A 22,501-nucleotide genomic window follows, 5' to 3' on the forward strand; every position below is an offset into this window, starting at 1 on the left:
GGAGAAGGTTGGAATTGGACTGGGATTTTTTTTCTTCTAACTTAATTGGTCATTTGTAGTCCTATAATAAGCCATGCATGCTTTTAAATTTAGAAATGTAAGGAAAACATCACAAAAAAAAGTATTTTGTTGTAGGCCTATGCATAACTCGGAAAAGCACTTTTTACTTTTGATATCAACGAAATTGTCCAGACTGTGTTTGCAAGAGATTCTCTTCAGAGTTGTTTGTTTCCATTTTTACTTTGTGATCCAACGTAAAACCTGAACCGAATTAGATACAGGAAGTCATTAAACAGGTTTTGCACGAGCTGCTACTTTAAAAAGGGAACTCCTTTTCATCTAGTTTTGTGCATAATGGCATTTATGCATGTAACAATTTTCACAAATAACGAAACATTTACATCCAAGTTTCTGTTCGATTCCCCTTACTGTGCCAATATAAAAGTAATTTAATGTAGGTTAATAAATCAATAATAACCACATCGAACTGACAGAGGTTTATTCACGGCCATAAATATTCAAGATCAATCCACAGTCCACCCAAAAACATAAATTAAATCATAATATGAGCATTTTGCGCACTTTACAACATAAATAACATTCCTTTATAACATTCATTTGGTAAACATTTTAAAACGAACGGAATCTCAAGAACCCTAACATTGTCCAGACCTCATGGGCCACCGAATAATCAGCTCTGATGTGAGTAAAATAGAGATCATAATTTAAATCCAATTCCAATCCCTTTCTTTAGATTTTTTTTTGTTGAATTTTTTTAAGTATCCATCGTCTACCAAGTCCATTGGTACATTTGCGCCATATGACGCACACTGGGCAGCTGTGAGATGGCGTCAGGGCTGTAGTGAGAGCGCATATGCATATGATGGAGAGAATAGGCGCGATACGCCGACAGAGGTATTCCATCCCTGAATGAGGCCTCAAGTTCCTGAGTTTTGCTAGTGTCACATGGCTTTCCATCCCGAACCAAAACCGGAATGGCCACCCGTCTTGGGGACACGAGATGAACCATCTCCATACCCTTCTCAGCGCGTGCTCTCTTCATTTTATACCGGTGATTCTGGAACCAGATCTTCACCTGGGTTGGTGTCAGTAGTAGTGCGTTTGCAAGGTGCTCTCTCTCCGGCGCCGAGAGATATCTCTGTTGTCGGAATCGTCGCTCAAGTTCGTAGGTTTGCGCTTTGGAAAACAGCACCCTCGTTTTCCTCTTCTTTCCGGAGTCGCTGCTGTCACCTGTGGTGTCTCTGTCGATATCTTGGGATTCGTCAGTGGACAGCTCTGGAGATTTCGGTTCGTTTCGAGAATCAACTGACAAACCATGCACTGTTTGAAAGGAAACAAAGTGGGTCTGGTTATCAACTAGGATTGACAACAAACGCAATGAAATGGGGCTACATAAATGTATTAATTTCTGAAAACATATCTTCATCGTAGAGACCACCAATAATCGAAAACAATGGCCTATTGGTGACAATGATGAACATATTTTGATAAGGCTCTATGCATGTATAGGCTAATTACGCCCGGATGAAATTGCTTTACAAACGGATAATATCATACATTATGATTGGACATGGATAGACTAATGGTTGACCTTTTGCAAAACAAAACAAAACATGAATGCAAATGTTTATAATAATGACATAGGCCGATAATTTAACGGATGAGATATGACTAGGAAGTGGACAAATAAATTAGGCCTATACATCGATGTTTACGAAACGAACTTTTTAAGAGCTACTCACATGAATATTGCATGGTGCTGGAGGAGGCAAGCCATCTTGAGTAGGGATTACCACCACCATCACACAAAAGGCTCTTGTAGGGCACATTTCCAGTGTTTTCAGAAGATGGATTTTGCGTCAATATCTCAGTCGCTTCCACCTCGTTCTCATCTTCAGTCTCCTCCGTTTCAGAACCTCCATTGGTGTCAGGAAGATCCAGAATGTCCTTTACAGAGAAGCCCGTCTTTGTGTTGCTGAACGACATGGTGTGAGAAAGTCTGTGGCGCGCACTGTAAACAAGAGTTCGTTATTTTCCTGCTACTGTTCTGAACCTGTATAACTGAATAAGAGGATAGTATTTCAAGATTAGGTTTTAAGATGTTCAGGCTGTGTCCTTTGGGTTAATTCAAGCTAAACGGAGACTTAATCGGCATGCGGTAGTTCACCGTTGGCTCGTCGAGAGGACTCCAATGTGCTGGTCATGGAGGAGCGCAGAAGTTGATGGAGAGGAGAGGCTCATGGATACAGCATGACTAGGAGCACTGGCATAAAGGAAGCCATCACCAGACGGATTGGTCCATATAAGGTTCGTTGAAACACTGAATCAGTAATGGGAAATGAATCGGAATAACGGAGAAAGACTAAACGTGTGTAGGCGGGTCCTTGGAGTCAAGTGGATGAAGACTGGGTGTGAAATGCTAGGGTTTGGGGACATCCGAACCTCTGTCATTGGTGCTTCAGAAATGTCATGACTGGTATTATGGGACAGTTAATTACCGAGATGGGGAGGGACGTTTCTGCATGTAATTTACATACAAACCATTAAAATATATTGCTTCAAAGCATCACACAAATATATAGTTATTTAAGACCAAAAACATCATTTTGAGATATATTTTATTACCCTAAAGATCGACATTTGAATTTTGTCTGTGTAATATTAGTAGGCTAATTCATGAAATCCTTTTAGGTCAATATTTTGGTTTAGGCTTAAGTCAAGTAGCGTATAGGGCCTATCATGAATGAAACATAGCCTTACATAGAATGTTGTTTGCAATTTAAGCGTCTTATCTCTGCAAGGTGTTGATAGGCTATATACTATTTTATTTGGATAAATTACACGCTCTAAGAAAAATAATAATACATTCAGTTTATTGGGACACTGACTAGGCCTGTACAGAATTTGTATTGGGCTAAACTTATTCATGTGGTCCTTATCGTCCGTATTACTATGATACTTATTACCATATCATTAGTTCTGCTCACTATTTATCTCTGTCATAAATATCTAACTGCACCGCCTGGTCTCATGGACTATTACGTTTGGTATGGTTACATAAGACAGATGGTTACTTAAGTAGCGTTGTTGGTCTGGGTGGATGGGTGGGCGAATAACGCGAACATAATACATATCATATAATATATCATGGTAAAATGGAGTGTCTCGGATTTATTTACAGAATAATAAGAAATGCTCTGAGACCAGGTTGCAGCGCAGCACCCATCCGCCCATGCATCACCTGGCATACCCATTGCTACACAATGTAATACAAGTATATCCCTTGGGAATATTAGCTTCCAATTTCTTTATAACAATAACAATTATTTTATTGCAGCAATTGGTCGTGTTTAATTCATGTGGGAAATAGAATGATAAGCTCTTGAGTCAATATAAGACGCCGACTATCATGTTCATATTATTTCTTTTTAGATGTTTTTCTTCTCCCCTTCTCTATGCTCCAATGCCCTCATCTAGTATGTGATGTGGGTGACAATGATTCTCGTTCTCAGCGAATCCTCCGGACGTCCTGGGTGGTCGGACTAAGCAAACACACGTACAAACCGATTGCTAAGCTGCGGGACAATGGAGGAAATGTAGACAAATGTCCTGCTTCTTTTGGAAGTTTTTGTGCAGGCTGAGATTTAGCATTTATTTCGGGGGCAAGATAATAGATGATTGACGTCCCCTTACAATGGGCCGTAACTATTTGGAATAAATCCGTGGTTCCTCCTAGTTGTCATGGTGTTCAACTGCTTTCAATGGACTATCTCTTCATTCATCTCTGACCCCCCCCCCCCCCCAGCCTCTACCTCACACACTCTCTCTCTCTCACACACACACACACACACACACAGACACACACACACACAGACACACACACACACACACACACATTATTATTATTATTGTGTTTTTACTTTGGTAGCACTTGCGTATTTGTTTGACCAGTAAAGCGGTTCTCAAACACATTTAGACAGGGTGAGAGGCTATCGCATACAAGACCACTTCACTGATATTTACATGTTTACTCTCTCACTCACAGTGTACACACCATATAATTACAATCTCTATGGTACACACTGCTGCTTATATGGCCTAAAGAGTCGAATCATCTTTCACTGTGGCCATGCACGTTCTGGTTGCCTGCTTCTTGAGATATAATCACTCTCTGAAGGGTCCTTCCTTCAAATGTACACTGCTTTATTTCAGGTCAAATACGACCTTTCTGTAATTGATATAGGAATGATAAATGGCTTATTAAAGTACACATATTCATGATCTTAGGTGAATGTTTATAGCCCAAAGGCATGTTTGTGAAGTTCGGGGTCAATGCTTGCCAGATTGTGAACCTTATTTGTCATTATTATCAACACATCATGATGCTACTTGGCATTTGGCAACTACTGCTACATTTTCAACATAATCAATTGGGCTCAGCCCAAGAGAGAGAAATCATGACATGACCAAGCAGAAGCTTCTCTGCGATCTCAAATAAGCAAACAAAGAAACATCCCACATGTCCATTCCCAGCAGGTTCTCAGATAGAGCGGTAAAGAAACATCCCACATGTCCATTCCCAGCAGGTTCTCAGATAGAGCGGTAAAGAAACATCCCACATGTCCATTCCCAGCAGGTTCTCAGATAGAGCGGTAAAGAAACATCCCACATGTCCATTCCCAGCAGGTTCTCAGATAGAGCGGTAAAGGTTTATTCTAGCCTTTAGGGTTTGAGCACCCCAAAAATCCAGGACATTGGACACCACAATAAACATAATTCTTAGGGCAAGGGGAAAAAACTAGATTGTGACAATTGTGGCATTTCTTTATGCAACACTGTATCGATTCAACAGCTAAATTACATATCAGATATATTCTGACATTAAGGAGTTGTAAGCAGATTAATCAGACAAAAAGTTTACTTCCTGGCCATATTTAAAATACTTTAGTACCAAAGTATTCCAAATGCATTAGAAAAACCCTTAGTTCCACCCTATTGCAGATCTAATTGCAATAGGCTACATAGAGAATTGTGAGGCATATAAACTCAACAAAAAAAGAAATGTCCTCTCACTGTCAACTGCGTTTATTTTCAGCAGACTTAACATATGTAAATATTTGTATGAACATAACAAGATTTCACAACTGAGACATAAACTGAACAAGTTCCACAGACATGTGACTAACATAAATTGAATAATGTGTCCCTGAACAAAGGGGGGGTCAAAGTAACAGTCAAATGTAACAGTCAGTATCTGGTGTGGCCACCAGATGCATTAAGTACTGCAGTGCATCTCCTCCTCATGGACTGCACCAGATTTGCCAGTTCTTGCTATGAAATGTTACCCCGCTCTTCCACCAAGGCACCTGCAAGTTCCCAGATATTTCTGGGGGGAATGGCCCTAGCCCTCACCCTCCGATCCAACAGGTCCCAGACATGCTCAATGGGATTGAGATCCGGGCTCTTTGCTGGCCATGGCAGAACACTGACATTCCTGTCTTGCAGGAAATCATGCACAGAACGAGCAGTATGGCTGGTGGCATTGTCATGCTGGAGAGTCATGTCAGGATGAGTTGCAGGAAGGGTACCACATGAGGGAGGAGGATGTATTCCCTGTAACGCACAGCGTTGAGATTGCATGCAATGACAACAAGCTCAGTCCATTGCATGCAATGACAACATGCTGTGACACACCGCCCCAGACCATGACGGAGCCTCCCCCTCAAAATCGATCCCGCTCAAGAGTACAGGCCTCGGTGTAACGCTCATTCCTTCGACGATAAACGCGAATCCGACCATCACCCCTGGTGAGACAAAACCGCGACTCGTCAGTGAACAGCACTTTTTGCCAGTCCTGTCTGGTCCCGCGACGGTGGGTTTGTGCCCACAGGCAACGTTGTTGCCGGTGATGTCTGGTGAGGACCTGCCTTACAACAGGCCTATAAGCCCTCAGTCCAGCCTCTATCAGCCTATTGCACTGATGGAGGGATTGTGCGTTCCTAGTGTAACTCGGGCAGTTGTTGTTGCCATCCTGTACCTGTCCCACAGGTGTGATGTTTGGATGTACCGATCCTGTGCAGGTGTTGTTACACGTGGTCTGTCACTGCGAGGACGATCAGCTGTCAATCCTGTCTCCCTGTAGCACTGTCTTAGGCTTCTCACAGTATGGACATTGTAATTTCTTGCCCTGGCCACATCTGCAGTCCTCATGCCTCCTTGCAGCATGCCTAAGGTACGTTCACGCAGATGAGCAGGGACCCTGGGCATCTTTCTTTTGGTGTTTTTCAGAGTCAGTAGAAAGGCCACCAGTATGAAGTTGTGTCAGGGTGCAGGGCACCTAGGTGGACCTGTCACACTGTTACCACAACATTGGTAAGTGACACTGTCTAAGTGGCAGCATTTACATTTTACATTTGAGTCATTTAGCAGATGCTCTTATCCAGAGCTACATACAGTTAGTGAGTGCATACATTCATTTTTGTTGTTGTTGTTCATACTGGCCCCCCGTGGGAATCAAACCCACAACCCTGGCGTTGCAAGCGCCATGCTCTACCAACTGAGGGAGGAGTAAGCATTTACAACTGCCTGCACAGTAAGCACAGGCAGATAAACACACACACACACACACACACACACACACACACACACACACACACACACACACACACACACACACACACACACACACACACAAAAGCCTCAATCAATCCCATCATTGCTCTCAGAAGTACTTCTTTGTCAAGCGTGTCACCTACTGGCACACACAGACACTGTCTTACATCCACTAGTAGAATTCCCCATCAAACTATTTTCAATTTAAGTTAGCAGATGGCATAATTTAACTAGACTAGAGCATGTTCTACATGTCAGCATTTCAATCACTAATTTGATGATGACAGTAGATGAGGTCACTGATAAAGTGACCAATTGGTGACAACATAAGTGTCATCACTAGGAGATGTGTGAGGCATAATAAAAGTAATCACAGTTGAAATACTAACACTGCACCTGTAATTCAACCGGACCGGTCTGCAAAGCATAAAGGTATGCAAATGAGCCTCAAATAGCATGATCAATCCAAAATAATAGGTAATGCAGTTGGATAAGAACTGTAATGTACATATTTGTCCAGATGGAGGCGCCTTTGCATCAGTAATCAAACTGACAACAGAGGTTAGAGGCATTAATCAACAGGAAGAAAACGGTTTGCTCTCAAGAGGACTGCACAGCAGTCAAAGGTCTCAAGTGAAAGATTGCAGTAAATTGCTTTCAGATTGTGAAAAACAAGTTCAATTCACACAGACAGTATGTGAAATATCCCTGCAACAATGTAGAACAGCAAAATATTGTTTATTGGATGATGACATTCTAACAGTAAGTCTGACAGCTTCGGCCTCAGGATAGATAGGTTAATACAAGACAAAGAGAGGAGCCTGTTTGACCTCTGTTAAAGAACATGTCCTAAACATCCCGCATCCACGGCAACAGTGTCATCACTTCACTCTTCCATATCCACCTGATCTGAGACTGCCCTCAGGTTCTCACTACCATGAATGAAGAGAGCACACAGAGGGGAAAAGGAACAAAAAATGTTTGTGAAGGTGCCAAGTTCCAAATGATGTGAATTTGATCTGAACAAACAGAGGTTAGAAATGGATATGAATTGATTTCACTCTGCTGTTCCAATACCGGTTCATATACAGTGCATATAACTTGCTGTATTCGTTTCTGCAGAATATAAAGGAGGGAAAACCTATAGCTGCTAATAAGGAGACCAAAGCCAGAGGTAAACACCACTGAACTGACAGTCCTGATCGCCCGCTGTGAATTCTATAATTCACTGACTTCTCATCTTTTCCCCCAATTCCACCCCTTAGTGGTATGGCTTTCTTCTTTTGAGCAACTCTCATACGATATGATGCACTATAACTACAATACATACATACTAACAGTCATACTGATACTATATATATTTGCCTCATAAGTATATTTGCATAATCTATAAATATACATATCCAGGACTTGCGGTCAACTGAGTATGAGAGTACATTGTCTCTGGCCTGTAGAGTAAGTTAGGGCTGTACTATATTCACCGTTAACCAGCTGTCTCTTACAGTAAGTGTGGACATAATGCACAATGGCCACCATGCAGTTTCTACAGGACTGGAGAGACTGCAATGCTGCTGCTCCTGAGAATAGAATAACTGTATTTTTCCTGTAAGGGAACTTATTGAAGAGTCATGTCAAAAGTCAGACCTCCATTATTTTGTTTTTTAAAACTCTGCAAATGACCTCTTCTGTGGTTACGCGGTTCCACCCAAAACACATGTGCTTTTCTATTGTACCTAGTAGTGCACAGGGAACAGCTAAGGTCATCATACTGATAGAATAATTACAGTTGCAGAAAATAGGTAGTCTTTGTGCCACCTAGAGTGGTTCATAAGGTGTGTATCTAAGTGATGATCCAGCAGTATGCAAAATAATTATGTAATGAGACTTAAATGTCCTCCTTTTTCTTGCATTACAGTGTAATGATGTATGTTATTCATACATGGGCGGCAGGTAGCTTAGTGGTTAAGAGCGTTGTGCCAGTAACCGAAAGGTCGCTAGTTCTAATCCCCGAGCCGACTAGGTGAAAAATCTGTCGATGTGCCCTTGAGCAAGGCACTTAACCCTAATTGCTCCTGTAAGTCGCTCTGGATAAGAGCGTCTGCTAAATGACTCAAATGTAAATGTAGTTCTAATCCCCGAGCCGACTAGGTGAAAAATATGTTGATGTGCCCTTGAGCAAGGCACTTAACCCTATTTGCTCCTGCAAGTCGCTCTTGATAAGAGCGTCTGTTAAATAATGTAAATGTAAATATCAGTTTAAGAACTCTTCTTTAGTGACAACTTTCAAGATGATGACTTGAATTGTTCCAAACATGCTCTTTAATTATCAGATGTTACTATATGAGAGAACAACATGGCCATCCAATAATATAAATAGTCTGAACACTTATGTCGGCTTATTGTGCATATGGATATAACTGACATCTACAATAGAGAATTTAACAAATTGTGAGATTAACAAGGCTGAAGTGTCTGGGCAGCTATAATTTACACTTAGTCTAGGACTAGGTCTAATCTGTGTACAGGAAACTGGCCCTATAGGAACATGGTAACTTAACTTTAATGCAGAATAAAAAGCATTCTCAATGGAGAATCTCAATTAAAAGTTATTGTTATTCTTAATCCAGGACTAGGCTTAATCTATGTCCGGGAAACTGGCCCATAGAGTCTAGACCATCCATGGCATGGGCACCATAGAGAACATATACATGACTGTGTTCTATATACATGTAATTCTATGATGTGCACAGCCTCATCTGGAGGATGCAGAGAATTGCACAGCCAAGTCCTGGCAGCAAGATGACCCAGTCAGGGGCCCCACAGACAGGTTAATGCAACAGGGAAAACATGAGATGGAGCTCACATCTAACAACAGATTATCCAAAAAGGAAACATTGACTGTCTTTCATTTTGTAGACTGCATGTAAATTAGTGTAGGATATTTATGTGGAATTGTCAATATTATTGAAATATTTTCTTGAGAAAATAGACTTAAAAAATGAATATCTTGCAGAACCTAAATTTCCCTACTGAATGCATCACACCTCATCTCCAAACCCATATCAGATCAAGCCAAGGACATGGATGGGCTCTCAATTGTGATCAGCATATCGATTTACAGAGTACTACATCCAAGTCACATGTCGGTGGCAGGCAGCCTAGTGGTTATAGCGTTGTGCCAGTAAATAAAAGGTCAGAATCCCAGAACTGACAAGGTGGGAAAATTGCCCTTAAGCAAGGCACATAATCTTAGTTGTTCCAGGTTTGCTGTTGATAATGGCTGACCATTGCCGTGACCCCACTCTCCAAGGGTGTCTCAGGGAGAGTTGCGATATACAAAAAACACATTTCCAATTCACACATGCTTATAATACACACTTCCCAGCTAGAACATTTGCTTCCTTGGAAGTTGTGGGAACGTATGATATTGGTTGTGGAAACTAAGTCATATGTTTCCTGACCAGTAAAACTGAACGTTTTTTAAACGTTCTGAGAACAGAAGTGAATATTTTGCCTGTTCTGGTAATGTTTATTTTTAGGTTGCAGAGAGGTTCTGAGAATGTTTTACTCTGGTTCCTTGAAAGTTTTCCTGGGAGGTTTTATTCACGCTCTGAGAACAGAAATTATTTTGAGTTATTTAAATAACTTCCTTAAAACTTTCACTGAATGTTTCATTAAGACTTTTAATAACACTGCTGGGTTAACTTTTTTAAAACTTTAAGCACAAATAGGACACATGGAAATTAATTTCCTTAGGCAATAATCATGAAAACCTATAATCTTCTGTTCTCTATCATGGAATTAGTCCACTGCGCCACCAGGATGGAGCTAGCATGCCAGGTTTTTTTTACGCAATACAGAGCTGTTCCTTTTAATCTATTCTAACAGACCCCATTTCAAAAGAAATAAGAACTAATTAAGATCAGGTCTGGCCAATTATTGGGCGAGGCCAAAACACCTGAACACACCTAAAAGCTCAATGCAACCGTTTTTATATAAATATCAAATCATTTCTGGGTAACAATTAAGTACCGTACTGTAATAGATTTCCATTAAAATTGACAAAAATAGCTTTTTAGCAAAAAACTATTTATCAAGCAAGAATTCTGCGAGGAGTGTCTGGGAGTGGTCTGAGTGGGGAGGGGAAAACTGAAAACTAGATGTTAATGGCAGAAAAGTTTGGAACTCTCTTTGTTATTGGTCTATTAACCAATTTACCGCATGGTGATGTCACCATGGAAAGCCGAAACTCCCGCCCATGCAAACCTGCTGATTAGAAGGTCCTGTGTAGATTGTATTTTCAACCAGCAACTATCAGGAAATAACACTGATCCATGTTTTTCACACTTTTACAGTGTTAGTTTCATCAGTTTCACAGGAAAAACAGAATTTTCACTGCACTGGGCCTTTAACAAAATAGAGGATAGAGAGAGTTTTGTTGATGCTGAGAACGAAATATATATGTTTTTAATTAACATTCTTAGAACTTTCTCTGAACATTCTCGGAACAATTTGAGAACATGACTTAATAAAACCATGTGGAAATATCACAGAAGAATGTTTTTTTGGGATTTTTGGATCTAGTCTCATCGCTGCAACTCCCCAACGAGCTCAGGAGGCAAAGGTCAAGTCATGCGTCCTCCGAAACATGACCCACCAAACCGCTCTTAACCCGGAAGCCAGCCGCACCAATGTGTCGGAGGAAACACTGTTCACCTGACAACCGAGGTCAGCCTGAAGGCGCCCGGCCCACCACAAGGAGTCACTAAAGCTGGATGAGACAAGTAAAGCCCCACCGGCCAAACCCTCCCCTAACCCAGATGACGCTGGGCCAATTGTGCGCCGCCCTATGGGACTCGCGATCACAGCCAGTTGTGATACAGCCCGGGATCGAACCCGGGTCTGTAGTGACGCCTCTAGCACTGCGATGCAGTGCCTTAGACCACTGTGCCACTCGGGAGGCCCAATAATGTTGTTTCTTAACAGTCTTGGAACAATTTGAGAACATGACTTTAAATAGAACCATGAGGAAGCCAGTAGGAAACGTTATGCTGAAGTACTGAAATTCCCACAAAAGAACGTTGTTTCTTAACTATTTGAGAACATTCCCAATGTCAAACCAGTTGGAGAACATTCCCAGAACATTCCCAACATTTAAATTAAATGTAACCATGTTTGAACTTTTAGGAAATGTTCTGTTGAAGTATAAATAATGTTATTTTTTGTCAAGTTCCTTAAATGTGCTGAGAATGTCCCAAAGCCAAGTTTCTATTCTGCATCATTCCCAGAAAGTTGTGGGAAGGTTGTATGTAAAATAACCATAGGACCACCACGTTCTCACAACGTTATGTGCTAGCTGGGCTGTAGGCCTACATGTATGAAATCTGACAAATATAATCTCCCACCAAATTATTATTAAATCACAAAACCAGGTGTGTCTTTCTTGGAACTATGTGCAATAAATACACTGGGCTGCCTACATCAAAATCTTATCAAAAGATCTGTTGTGCACATGCAGGTGTGGATATGCCCTGTAGTCTATATTATTTGCAATGACGTCTTGCCTTCCACGCGCCTTGTCTTGATCAAGTCTTCTGACTGAACGATGAGATCATCATCCTCACAAACATTCAATCAAAAAAGCAAACGCTGAGATTTACTCAATAAAATAAAGAAACAAATAAAGAAAATTGAAACCATAGCCTACCAGTTTAACGGGTATAAGCCTATACTTTCAGGAGTAATCATCTAAATAAAGAATGAGTCTCCTCGCAGTATGCCTATAGCATAGGCCTATCTAACAAAAAAACACAAAGAAAGTTTCATATTTTTTATTTTAATGCAAATATATCAGTGCAGATCTTTCGTCATCAATTTGAATGAATATGTAAAACTATATAAATGTAGTGAATTAAACAACACCCAAACGCCTTCTTGCTGATATTAAAGGCTATAACGAAAGAAATGTTGCATTTCAAGAAATAGCGTGGACCAATAAACTATTAATATAGTTCTTCAGAGAAAAAGAGTGGCAAAGACTAAAATACACAGTAGGCCTGCATGCAAAATATTTATAATGCAACCACTTTAATGAGCTGAAGAGCAATCAGAAAGTATTCACACCCTTTGACTTTTTCCACATTTTGCTGTTACAGCCTGAATTCAAAATGGATTAAATGTAGATTTGTTTGTCACTGGCCTACACTCAATACCCCATAATATCAAAGTGGAATTATGTTTAATTTCAAATTAAAAACGAAAATGTCTTGAGTCAATAATTATTCAATGCCTTTATTATGGCAAGCCTACAAAAGTTCAGGAGTAAATATGTGCTTAACAAGTCACATAATAAGTTGTGCGGACTCACTCTGTCTGCAATAATAGTGTTTAACATGATTTAATTAATAACTACCTCATCTCTGTACCCCACACATACAGTGGCTTGCGAAAGTATTCACCCCCCTTGGCATTTTTCCTATTTTGTTGCCTTACAACCTGGAATTAAAATGGATTTTTGGGGGGGTTTGTATCATTTGATTTACACAACATGCCTACCACTTTGAAGATGCAAAATATTTTTATTGTGAAACAAACAAGAAATAAGACAAAAAAACAGAATACTTGAGTGTGCATAACCTTTTGCAGCAATTACAGCTGCAAGTCTCTTGAGGTATGTCTCTATAAGCTTGGCACATCTAGCCACTGGGATTTTTGCCCATTCTTCAAGGCAAAACTGCTCCAGTTCCTTCAAGTTGGATGGGTTCCGCTGGTGTACAGCAATCTTTAAGTCATACCACAGATTCTCAATTGGATTGAGGTCTGGGCTTTGACTAGGCCCTTCCAAGACATTTAAATGCTTCCCCTTAAACCACTCGAGTGTTGCTTTAGCATTATGCTTAGGGTCATTGTCCTGCTGGAAGGTGAACCTCCGTCCCAGTCTCAAATCTCTGGAAGACTGAAACAGGTTTCCCTCAAGAATTTCCCTGTAGTTAGCGCCATCCATCATTCCTTCAATTCTGACCAGTTTCCCAGTCCCTGCTGATGAAAAACATGTACGGCTTAAAATTGTCCTGTGGACAGATACTCCATTCTCTGCTGTGGAGCTTTGCAGCTCCTTCTGGGTTATCTTTGGTCTCTTTGTTGCCTCTCTGATTAATGCCCTCCTTACCTGGTCCGTGAGTTTTGGTGGGCGGCCCTCTCTTGGCAGGTTTGTTGTGGTGCCATATTCTTTCAATTTTTTAATAATGGATTTAATGGTGCTCCGTGGGATGTTCAAAGTTTCGGATATGTTTTTATAACCCAACCCTGATCTGTACAACTTTGTCCCTGACCTGTCTGGAGAGCTCTTTGGTCTTCATGGTGCCGCTTGCTTGATGGTGCCCCTTGCTTAGTGGTGTTGCAGACTCTGGGGCCTTTCAGAACAGGTGTATATATACTGAGATCATGTGACAGATCATGTGACACTTAGATTGCACACAGGTGGACTTTATTTAACTAATCATGTGACTTCTGAAGTTAATTGGTTGCACCAGATCTTATTTAGGGGCTTTATAGCAAAGGGGGTGAATACGCACCACCGTTATTTATTTTTTAGCATTTTTTAAAACCATTTATTTTTTTCCTTTCACTTCACCAATTTGGACTATTTTGTGTATGTCCATTACATGAAATCCAAATAAAAATCCATTTAAATTACAGATTGTAATGCAACAAAATAGGAAAAACGCCAAGGGGGTTGAATACTTTTGCAAGGCACTGTTCAATTATCTGTAAGGTCCCTCAATCAAGCAATGAATTTCCAACAGAGATTCAACCACAAAGACCAGGGAGCTTTTCCAATGCTTCGCAAAGAAGGGCACCTACTGGTAGACGGGTAAAAAAAAAACAGACATTGAATATTCCTTTGAGCATGGTGAAGTTATTAATTACATTTTGGATGTTGCATCAGTACACCCAGTCACTACAAAGATACAGGTGTCCTTCCCAACTCAGTTGCCAGAGAGGAAGGAAACTGCTCAGGGATTTCACCATGAGGCCAATCTTGACTTTAAAACAGTTACAGAGTTCAATGGCTGTGATAGGAGAAAACTGAGGATGGATCAACAACATTGTAGTTACTCCACAATACTAACCTAATTGACAGAGTGAAAAGAAGGAAGCCTGTACAGAATAAAAATATTCCAGAACACGCATCCTGTTTGCAACAAGGCACTAAAGTAATACAATAATTTGCAAAGGAATTAACTTTTTGTCCTGAATACAAACTGTTATGTTTGTGGCAAATCCAATACAACACATTACTAAGTACCACTCTCCATATTTTAAAACATAGTGGTGGCTGCATCATGTTATGGGTATGCTTGCAATCGTTAAGGACTGAGGAGTTTTTCAGCATAAAAAAACAACATAATGGAGCTAAGCACAGGCAAAATCCTAGAGGAAAACCTGGGTCAGTCTGCTTTCCACCTGACATTGGGAAATAACTTCACTTTACAGCAGCACAATAACCTAAAACACAAGGCCAAATCTACACTGGAGTTGCTTACCAAGAAGACAGTGAATGTTCCTGAGTGGCCGAGTTACAATTTTGACTTAAATATACTTGAAAATCTACGGCAAGACTTGAAAATGGTTGTCTAGCAACGATCAACAACCAATTTGACTGAGCTTGAAGAATTTTGAAAAAAATAAATGGGCAAATGTTGCACAATCCAAGTGTGGAAAGCTCTTAGAGACTTAGAAAAGACACACAGATGTAATTGCTGCCAAAGGTGCTTCTACAAAGTATTGACTCAGGGGTGTGAATACTTATGTAAATGAAATATTTATGTATTTCATTTTCAATACATTTGCAAAAAATGTCTTCTTCTTTTCTTTTTTTTTTTTTTACATTTGTCATTATGGGGTATTGTGTGTCGATACGTGAATGTTTTTAATTATGTAATTGACTTTGAATTCAGGCTGTAACACAACAAAATATGGAATCAGTCAAGGTGTATGAATACTTTCTGAGGGTACTGTAGCTTTAAAAAGAGAATCTTACAGTAAAAAAATGACAGATGTTTGGTCACCGAACTTCTGTGCATTCAAAAACGTCCAAATAATTTGCTTATTTTGTTGGTGTTAAGAGTGTATTATTCGTAGGCCTACATGTGTCTGATAAGTATAGACCTATCATAATCAATAGCTATACAATTTATTTGGAAAATAAAAGGGTCCTTTACATTTTACTCATCTAGCAGATGCTCTTATCCAGAGCGATTTACAGGAGCAATTAGGGTTAAGTGCCTTGCTTAAGGGAACATCAACAGATTTTTCACCTAGTAGGCTCGGGGATTAGAACCAGCGACCTTTCGATTACTGGCACAACGCTTACCCATTAAGCTCCCTGCCATCATGAAGTATATCATCAATCATCTTTGAATACTACAGAAACTCAAAGGCTCCATCCACATGATAATAATCGATCAGCCATGCGGCCAATTTATTAGATAGCCTTAGCCATGGGTAACCAAAGTAATCATCACTCCCTTAATCAAGCACACCAGGGATCCCTCAAAATGCAATGTTAGAAATGGTTTGTATTCTATTAAACTAGAAATGTTATGAATTGAGTGTGGTTTTCATATGACCATTGTGCGCATGCAGACTAAATTAATTGCAATAATGGGAAGGTAGGTATATTCAAACAAAAGTGGCAGATTTTCAATGTGTTTTTTAGCACACGTCTATTTAGGTTCATGCCTTCCAGTCCACGTTTCATTGACTGCAGGTAACTTTTCGGATGGATAACAATGCTAATACCCTTGCAAATTAACGTTATAATGCAAACCTTTACCACGGCCGAAAATGTCCATATCATCATCAACCCGTAAATGTATTAAAAAGAACTGCCCCAAATGCAAGTTAATTCTAGACATTATTAATCAAATATATTTAAACAGAGACATCCTTGTCATGGAGAATAACTTTCGTTGGATTTTAATTTCCAAGCGCATGTTTGCTCCGATTTCCAAGAGTTCTCGTCGGTGTGACAAAGCCCTCTTGACAGAAGTTCAACTCCAAAAACCGGAAAAGTTTCGGTGGAGTAGCCTAGGCTAACATACACGCGAAGGAGGAGACCAATGAAATGGGGAAAGAGTCTTGAGCGCAGCCAAGGAGATTGACGTAATGGACGCGTCAAATTAATCTTGAGCCTTCGGGATGGACAGATTTCCTCCTATGGGACAAAAATCACTTCAGTCCCTTTGCCCAAACTCGCCGTCTTCGATCATCTTACCAGAAATGAAAGAGCAGAGCTAAAGGAAAAACTCACAGCAAAACCATTTTCCTCATCTCATGTTCAGAGGGGAGAAACTGCACTTTTCGGCCATTCTTAACTGGTAAAGGACAACATCTCACACCAAAGGCAATGGGTAAGCACACCCTACTGGGCACACACTGGTTGAATCAACGTTGTTTCCACGTCATTTCAATGAAATTACGTTGAACCAATGTGGAATAAACTTTGAATTGAGTTCTGTGCCCAGTGGGCCATGATTGATTTGGCATGGACTCATCAGGAGAACATTTTTGCATAAACAGAGATTTAGAGGTTTTACCATTATATTGCAGTATCCTATTCTCAAATGCGTGCATCCATGTATCATTCCAATGGCAGCGTCCATGTCTCTGTTTCCATGTATTTTTAAGACACATTTGTATTGAGCTGCTTTCCAAAGTTTGAGATCATTATAGGTTATTGGACATTTTATTTGAAGCCTTAATGATGTACGAATGATATAGGTTAGATCAAGTATAGGGAATGGTGCTTTGTAAACTTGAGTGCGCACTGCGCATTAAGCTAGGCTATAAACTACACATGCTATTGTGGTTATGCTATTTGTTTAAAACACCGTAACATTGCTCTGTCGAGTCAATGCACCTCAATGCAATTCCTAATTTGTTTCTTGCAGATCAAACATATGGAGAAGTAAACCAGCTTGGCGGGGTATTTGTCAACGGACGACCACTTCCAAATTCGATTCGGATTAGAATCGTGGAATTAGCTCAACTTGGAATACGACCGTGTGACATCAGTAGACAGCTTCGAGTCTCTCATGGCTGTGTGAGCAAGATACTAGCGAGATACAACGAGACGGGTTCGATACTGCCAGGTGCCATAGGAGGAAGTAAACCCCGGGTTACAACACCCAACGTGGTGAAAAGCATAAGGGATTACAAACAAGGAGACCCTGGAATATTTGCTTGGGAGATCAGGGACAGGCTTCTTGCAGATGCAGTGTGTGATAAGTATAACGTTCCCTCCGTTAGCTCCATAAGCCGCATTTTACGCAACAAAATAGGAAATCTTTCCCAGCCTGGCCAGTATGAGAACAGCAAGCCAACCCCTCCTCAGCTCTCCTACAACCACATGTACCCGTACTCATACCCCAGCGCAATGTCACCCACTGGGACTAAAATTGGCAGCGGTCCCGGTATACCCGTCACGCCGGGCCATGTCAGCCTCTCCCGCCATGGCTGGCCTTCCGTGCACACAGTCAGCAACATTTTGGGCATCCGTGCCTTCATGGACCCTGCAGGTTGGTGACAAAATAATATATTTTGCATTGAATTTGACTCTTGCAGCTCAGTTGTTTCTTCAGAAACGGCAGTACTGAGTGCATACACACTTCTCAAATCGGCGATATTTCCATATGCATAATTCTTCAATATTTACGCATCAGTGTGGCTTGTCCATCAAACAGATATTTCATACAATTCCATATGAATGAGAAACAACGTAAAACAACCAACTTATATTAAACGACATAGATTGATAAATAAAATAACATTATAGATTTAACTGTAAAATAGAGAAACGGTTTTATGGGCCTAATAGGCTATGCATATAATAGTCATATGCCTACGTTAGTCATATAACGAAAGTTAATAAATAATAGCCTATTGATAAAGGAGCCAAATTACACATCTGATATAAATATGGATGCTAAATCATCTCGAAATGTGTCAATGGTCAAATAAGGATAGCCTGTCAGTTTGAGGACTACTTTGTGGTTTGGCTATTAATAGGCCTATTCATAGTTCTATAACGAACCTGTAGCCCATTATGAACGTTAATTTAACGTCTTATTTTATTTGGGATGTCATTGTTTCTCTTCAGAATATAGCATTATAATCGCATGTAATCATGCCTCTATAAGTCCAACAGGCAAACACACACATACTATAGGTGTCACATCAACAAGAATGTTTAAAATATAAAATCTCATGATAGATCTTACAAAAAACATGGCATTGAACACATTGTGGCCAAAACATTCGATCTGATTTTCGAAAGTAAATATTGGTTGAAGTGTGTGTTTAGCGAAGAATTTCCACACGAATTTACCTGTTTATCATAACATGTCTTTGTGCAAGAGGGATTTTGTCCTCAGCAGAGGTAGATCTGAAAATATCGATATGTATCGAATAAAAACCTAAAGTGGTTTGTAGGCTGAATAATGTTATATTCTACACTGAAACATTTTCCACAGCCATTGCTGGAGCTGAGGGGTACCCATCAAAAATGGAGGAGTGGGCGAGCGTAAACAGAGCGACGTTTTCCTCTGCCCATGGTGTCAACGGAATAGAGAAATCCTCCCTAGAGGCAGACATCAAGTTTCCTCAGGTACATTTATGAATCAAATACACAAACAATACACAAACAACGAATATGTTCATAGTTTGATCAGAAATCCGTTTCCACTACGTTTCCACTGTAAATGCAATGCATGCATAAAAGTGTTGGGGCGTTTTGCTTCTCTGTGCTTAAAATTCGTTTTTTTTTTTTTTTCCTTTCCAGTCTTCTTCAAACCTATCTAGTTATGTTCCTGCTTGTGCCTACTCTCCCCCAAACCAATACGGGGTGTATGGTGGACCAGCAGGTAACTATATGACAACTGGACACCACTGGCAGTCTCAGAGCACGAGCCTGGCCCACCCCAACAGCGAAGCAACGATGCAAGGTGGAGACCTTCACATGGCAATGTCCTTCAAACACTCAGCACGAGAAGGTAAGCCATGTAGTCTGAGTACTTAGCTATACGTTTTTACATTTCAAATCTTCAGGTGATATTTGAATGAAGAACAATGGCAGGCACGGCTAAGGAAGCTGTCAATCAAACACCAGCAATTTGTAAATGCACTCGTCAAAAAAAAGATTACACCCTGTGGGTCGAAAGCTAACGATCCAACAGTATGTTCCTAATTAGGGGGTCGAGGAAGACAACGGTTGACATTTAAATAATGTTGTATGTAATAACAGGCCATAGGCTTCGGCCATAGGCTAAACAGAGCAGGCGCTGCGCTGGGCGACTCATAAGGAAACCATTAAGTCCTCTGAGAGAAGACATTGTATGTGTAGGCTACTTTATTTACTGTGCAAGTCGTTCTGGCCTATAGGTATAGCACATCAGTACCCACTCAGGTGATGACTGTAGGCCTATAGGTGTAGCTGATCAGGAAGAAACCATTAATAATATTTGAATAGGCCGATTTATTTACTATAACGATTTCGACGTTTGGGCCTACATATTCATAAAAATATAAAGTAGCAATTATGATGTTCAAATTATGTCTATTCAATTTGCGAAGAAAAGTTAGGCTACATTATGTTCCTATTTTCAAGCTTTTATTGCGTTTGCTTTTTAACGACGGATACGCCGATATGGAAGGTTTTTCTTTTTACAGATACAAATGTCATTGAGGGGTACAACCATGAAATTAGCGATGTCAATACATTCGACTTATTCCTATGGAGAAAAAAAACGTCATGAAGATATAGCCTAATTCACGTTAAACCAATGAGCACCATTTTACATTAAATGCTTGAGTATACCCTGTTGGAAAATCGATGCTGCTGTTTATCCAATCATTTTGATGTCAGTTGCTTGGCCTATAGCCTTATTATATTTTTTAGAAGATACTGTTTTTGTGAAGGAAGATTGCTACATATACTGAACAAAAATATAAAAGCAACATGCAACAATTTCAACGATGAAGTTTTTCCCCACAAAAGGGCTTTATTACAGACAGAAATACTGATCAGTTTCATCAGCTGTCCGGGTGGCTGGTCTCAGAAGGTCCCGCAGGTGAAGAAGCCGGATGTGGAGGTCCTGGGCTTGCGTGGTTACACGTGGTCTGCGATTGTGAGGCCGGTTGGATGTACTGCCAAATTCTCTAAAATGAGGCGGCTTATGGTAGAGAAATTGAACATTTAATTATTTGGCAACAGCTCTGGTGGACATTCCTGTAGTCAGTACCCAATTGCATGCTCCCTCAAAACTTGAGACATCTGTGGCATTGTGTTGTGTGACAAAACTGCACATTTTAGAGTGGTCTTTTATTGTCCCCAGCACAAGGTGCACATGTGTAAAGATCATGCTGTTTTATCAGTTTATTGATATGCCACACCTGTCAGGTGGATGGATTATCTTGGCAACGGAGAAATGCTCACTAACAGGGATGTAAACAAATTTGTGCACAACATTTGAGAGAAATAAGCTTTTTGTGCATATGGAACATTTCTGGGATCTTTTATTTCAGCTCATGGGACCAACACTTTAAATGCTGCGTTTATATTTTTGTTCAGTAGTATATTAGGCCTACAATACAATGGACAAATATGATTCCATAACCATTTGATAGGCTACTATTGACAGTCCAATAACCTTGATCTATGTCAGATGAGACATGAAAGACTACTCTGTCTAGATATCGCAATAATTTAAACGGCCAGCAATGCCATATCTCTGTTGCTGCAGTTATGGTGAAGTATGGCGTTTTCTTTGGAGATTGTGTTGCGATATCTGCTCTCCTTGCCACGGCATTGGGACCAACAGCTAACATGCTTTTGTGTGCCCACTGTTCTGATCTCTTGTTTGTTTTTCGCAGGAGACAGAAAACCTCCCAGTCCCTTGAGCAAGCCCCAGCACGAGGCGTTGAGCGTACACGGACTATCTCTCCGGACCTCAGCTTCATAGCCCAACGAAACCAACGGACCGTCAAGATCACAGGCAATGTAGCCTAAAGAAAATGCGTACAATTAAAGGATTTCAAAAAACGAATAATCCACTAGTAAGTGACGAACCTAAATTTTCAACATCATTCGGTGTAATTGCATTGCATGCCAATAGGCTAAAAATGTAAAATAATCGAATGTCGACATGAATGTTGGTACAGTCTTGTTCACCTGCACCAATGCAGCGGTGTTGATTAGGACTTCATTATTATATATTTAATATTCCACTCATTCAAAACTCATCCCAATCGAAATTGTGTAAAACTAATTATGTAGCCAGCCTAATTGTCTTGAGGTCACATTGTTTCTCATGACAGATGATAGATAGTCCTGCATGCTCTCTGGGTTCAAACAAACGTGAACAATCTCTATTTGTTAGGCCTATGTCCTGAAAGGGAAAGTTCAAAATGTTAGCAATATCATGTAGGCCTATTTGTAATTTTGTAAATTAAATCCGCAAAAGCTGTATTATATATTTTTATAGCCTAACTGTGCTTAATAAAGGCATGCTAAACGGGAAATGCCTCTTTCATATCTTTGGATTTGCCTAATTCCTGCAGTTTATATTGTTCGGTCCTGGTAAAATTAAAATGATAAAATTGTGTTTGTTAAAATAACTTGGTATAATGATTTAGTATAACAACTTTTTTCCTGATGTGTCACTCACCATGCCTCCCTTCAAATTCGTGCAAACCAAGCTTTTCTGCAGTTAATGATGCTGCGCACTTTTCGGCGCCTTGCAAGATGGTATCTCTGTAGGCATATACTCTTGGCCAGATGCCACCGCCAGGCTTGGTCTCTCTCTCT

General features: G+C 40.3%; 2 protein-coding genes across 2 annotated transcripts; one reads left to right on the forward strand and one right to left on the reverse strand.

The window, feature by feature from the left end:
* Positions 1–790: 790 nt before the first annotated feature.
* Positions 791–2,007, reverse strand: LOC311106587 (homeobox protein Nkx-2.2a-like; the record flags this gene model as incomplete). Its single annotated transcript, XM_084148969.1, has 2 exons — positions 791–1,341; positions 1,764–2,007. 2 exons carry the CDS (start codon positions 2,005–2,007, stop codon positions 791–793), a joined length of 795 nt encoding a protein of 264 aa, XP_084005095.1.
* Positions 2,008–17,044: 15,037 nt separating this feature from the next.
* Positions 17,045–22,212, forward strand: LOC311107154 (paired box protein Pax-1-like; the record flags this gene model as incomplete). Its single annotated transcript, XM_084149650.1, has 5 exons — positions 17,045–17,048; positions 17,589–18,215; positions 19,170–19,303; positions 19,478–19,688; positions 21,568–22,212. 5 exons carry the CDS (start codon positions 17,045–17,047, stop codon positions 21,654–21,656), a joined length of 1,065 nt encoding a protein of 354 aa, XP_084005776.1. The 3' UTR covers positions 21,657–22,212.
* Positions 22,213–22,501: the final 289 nt, after the last annotated feature.

Source organism: Coregonus lavaretus (assembly GCF_964263955.1).
Source record: "Coregonus lavaretus genome assembly, chromosome: 31".
NCBI classification, from domain to species: Eukaryota; Metazoa; Chordata; class Actinopteri; order Salmoniformes; family Salmonidae; genus Coregonus; species Coregonus lavaretus.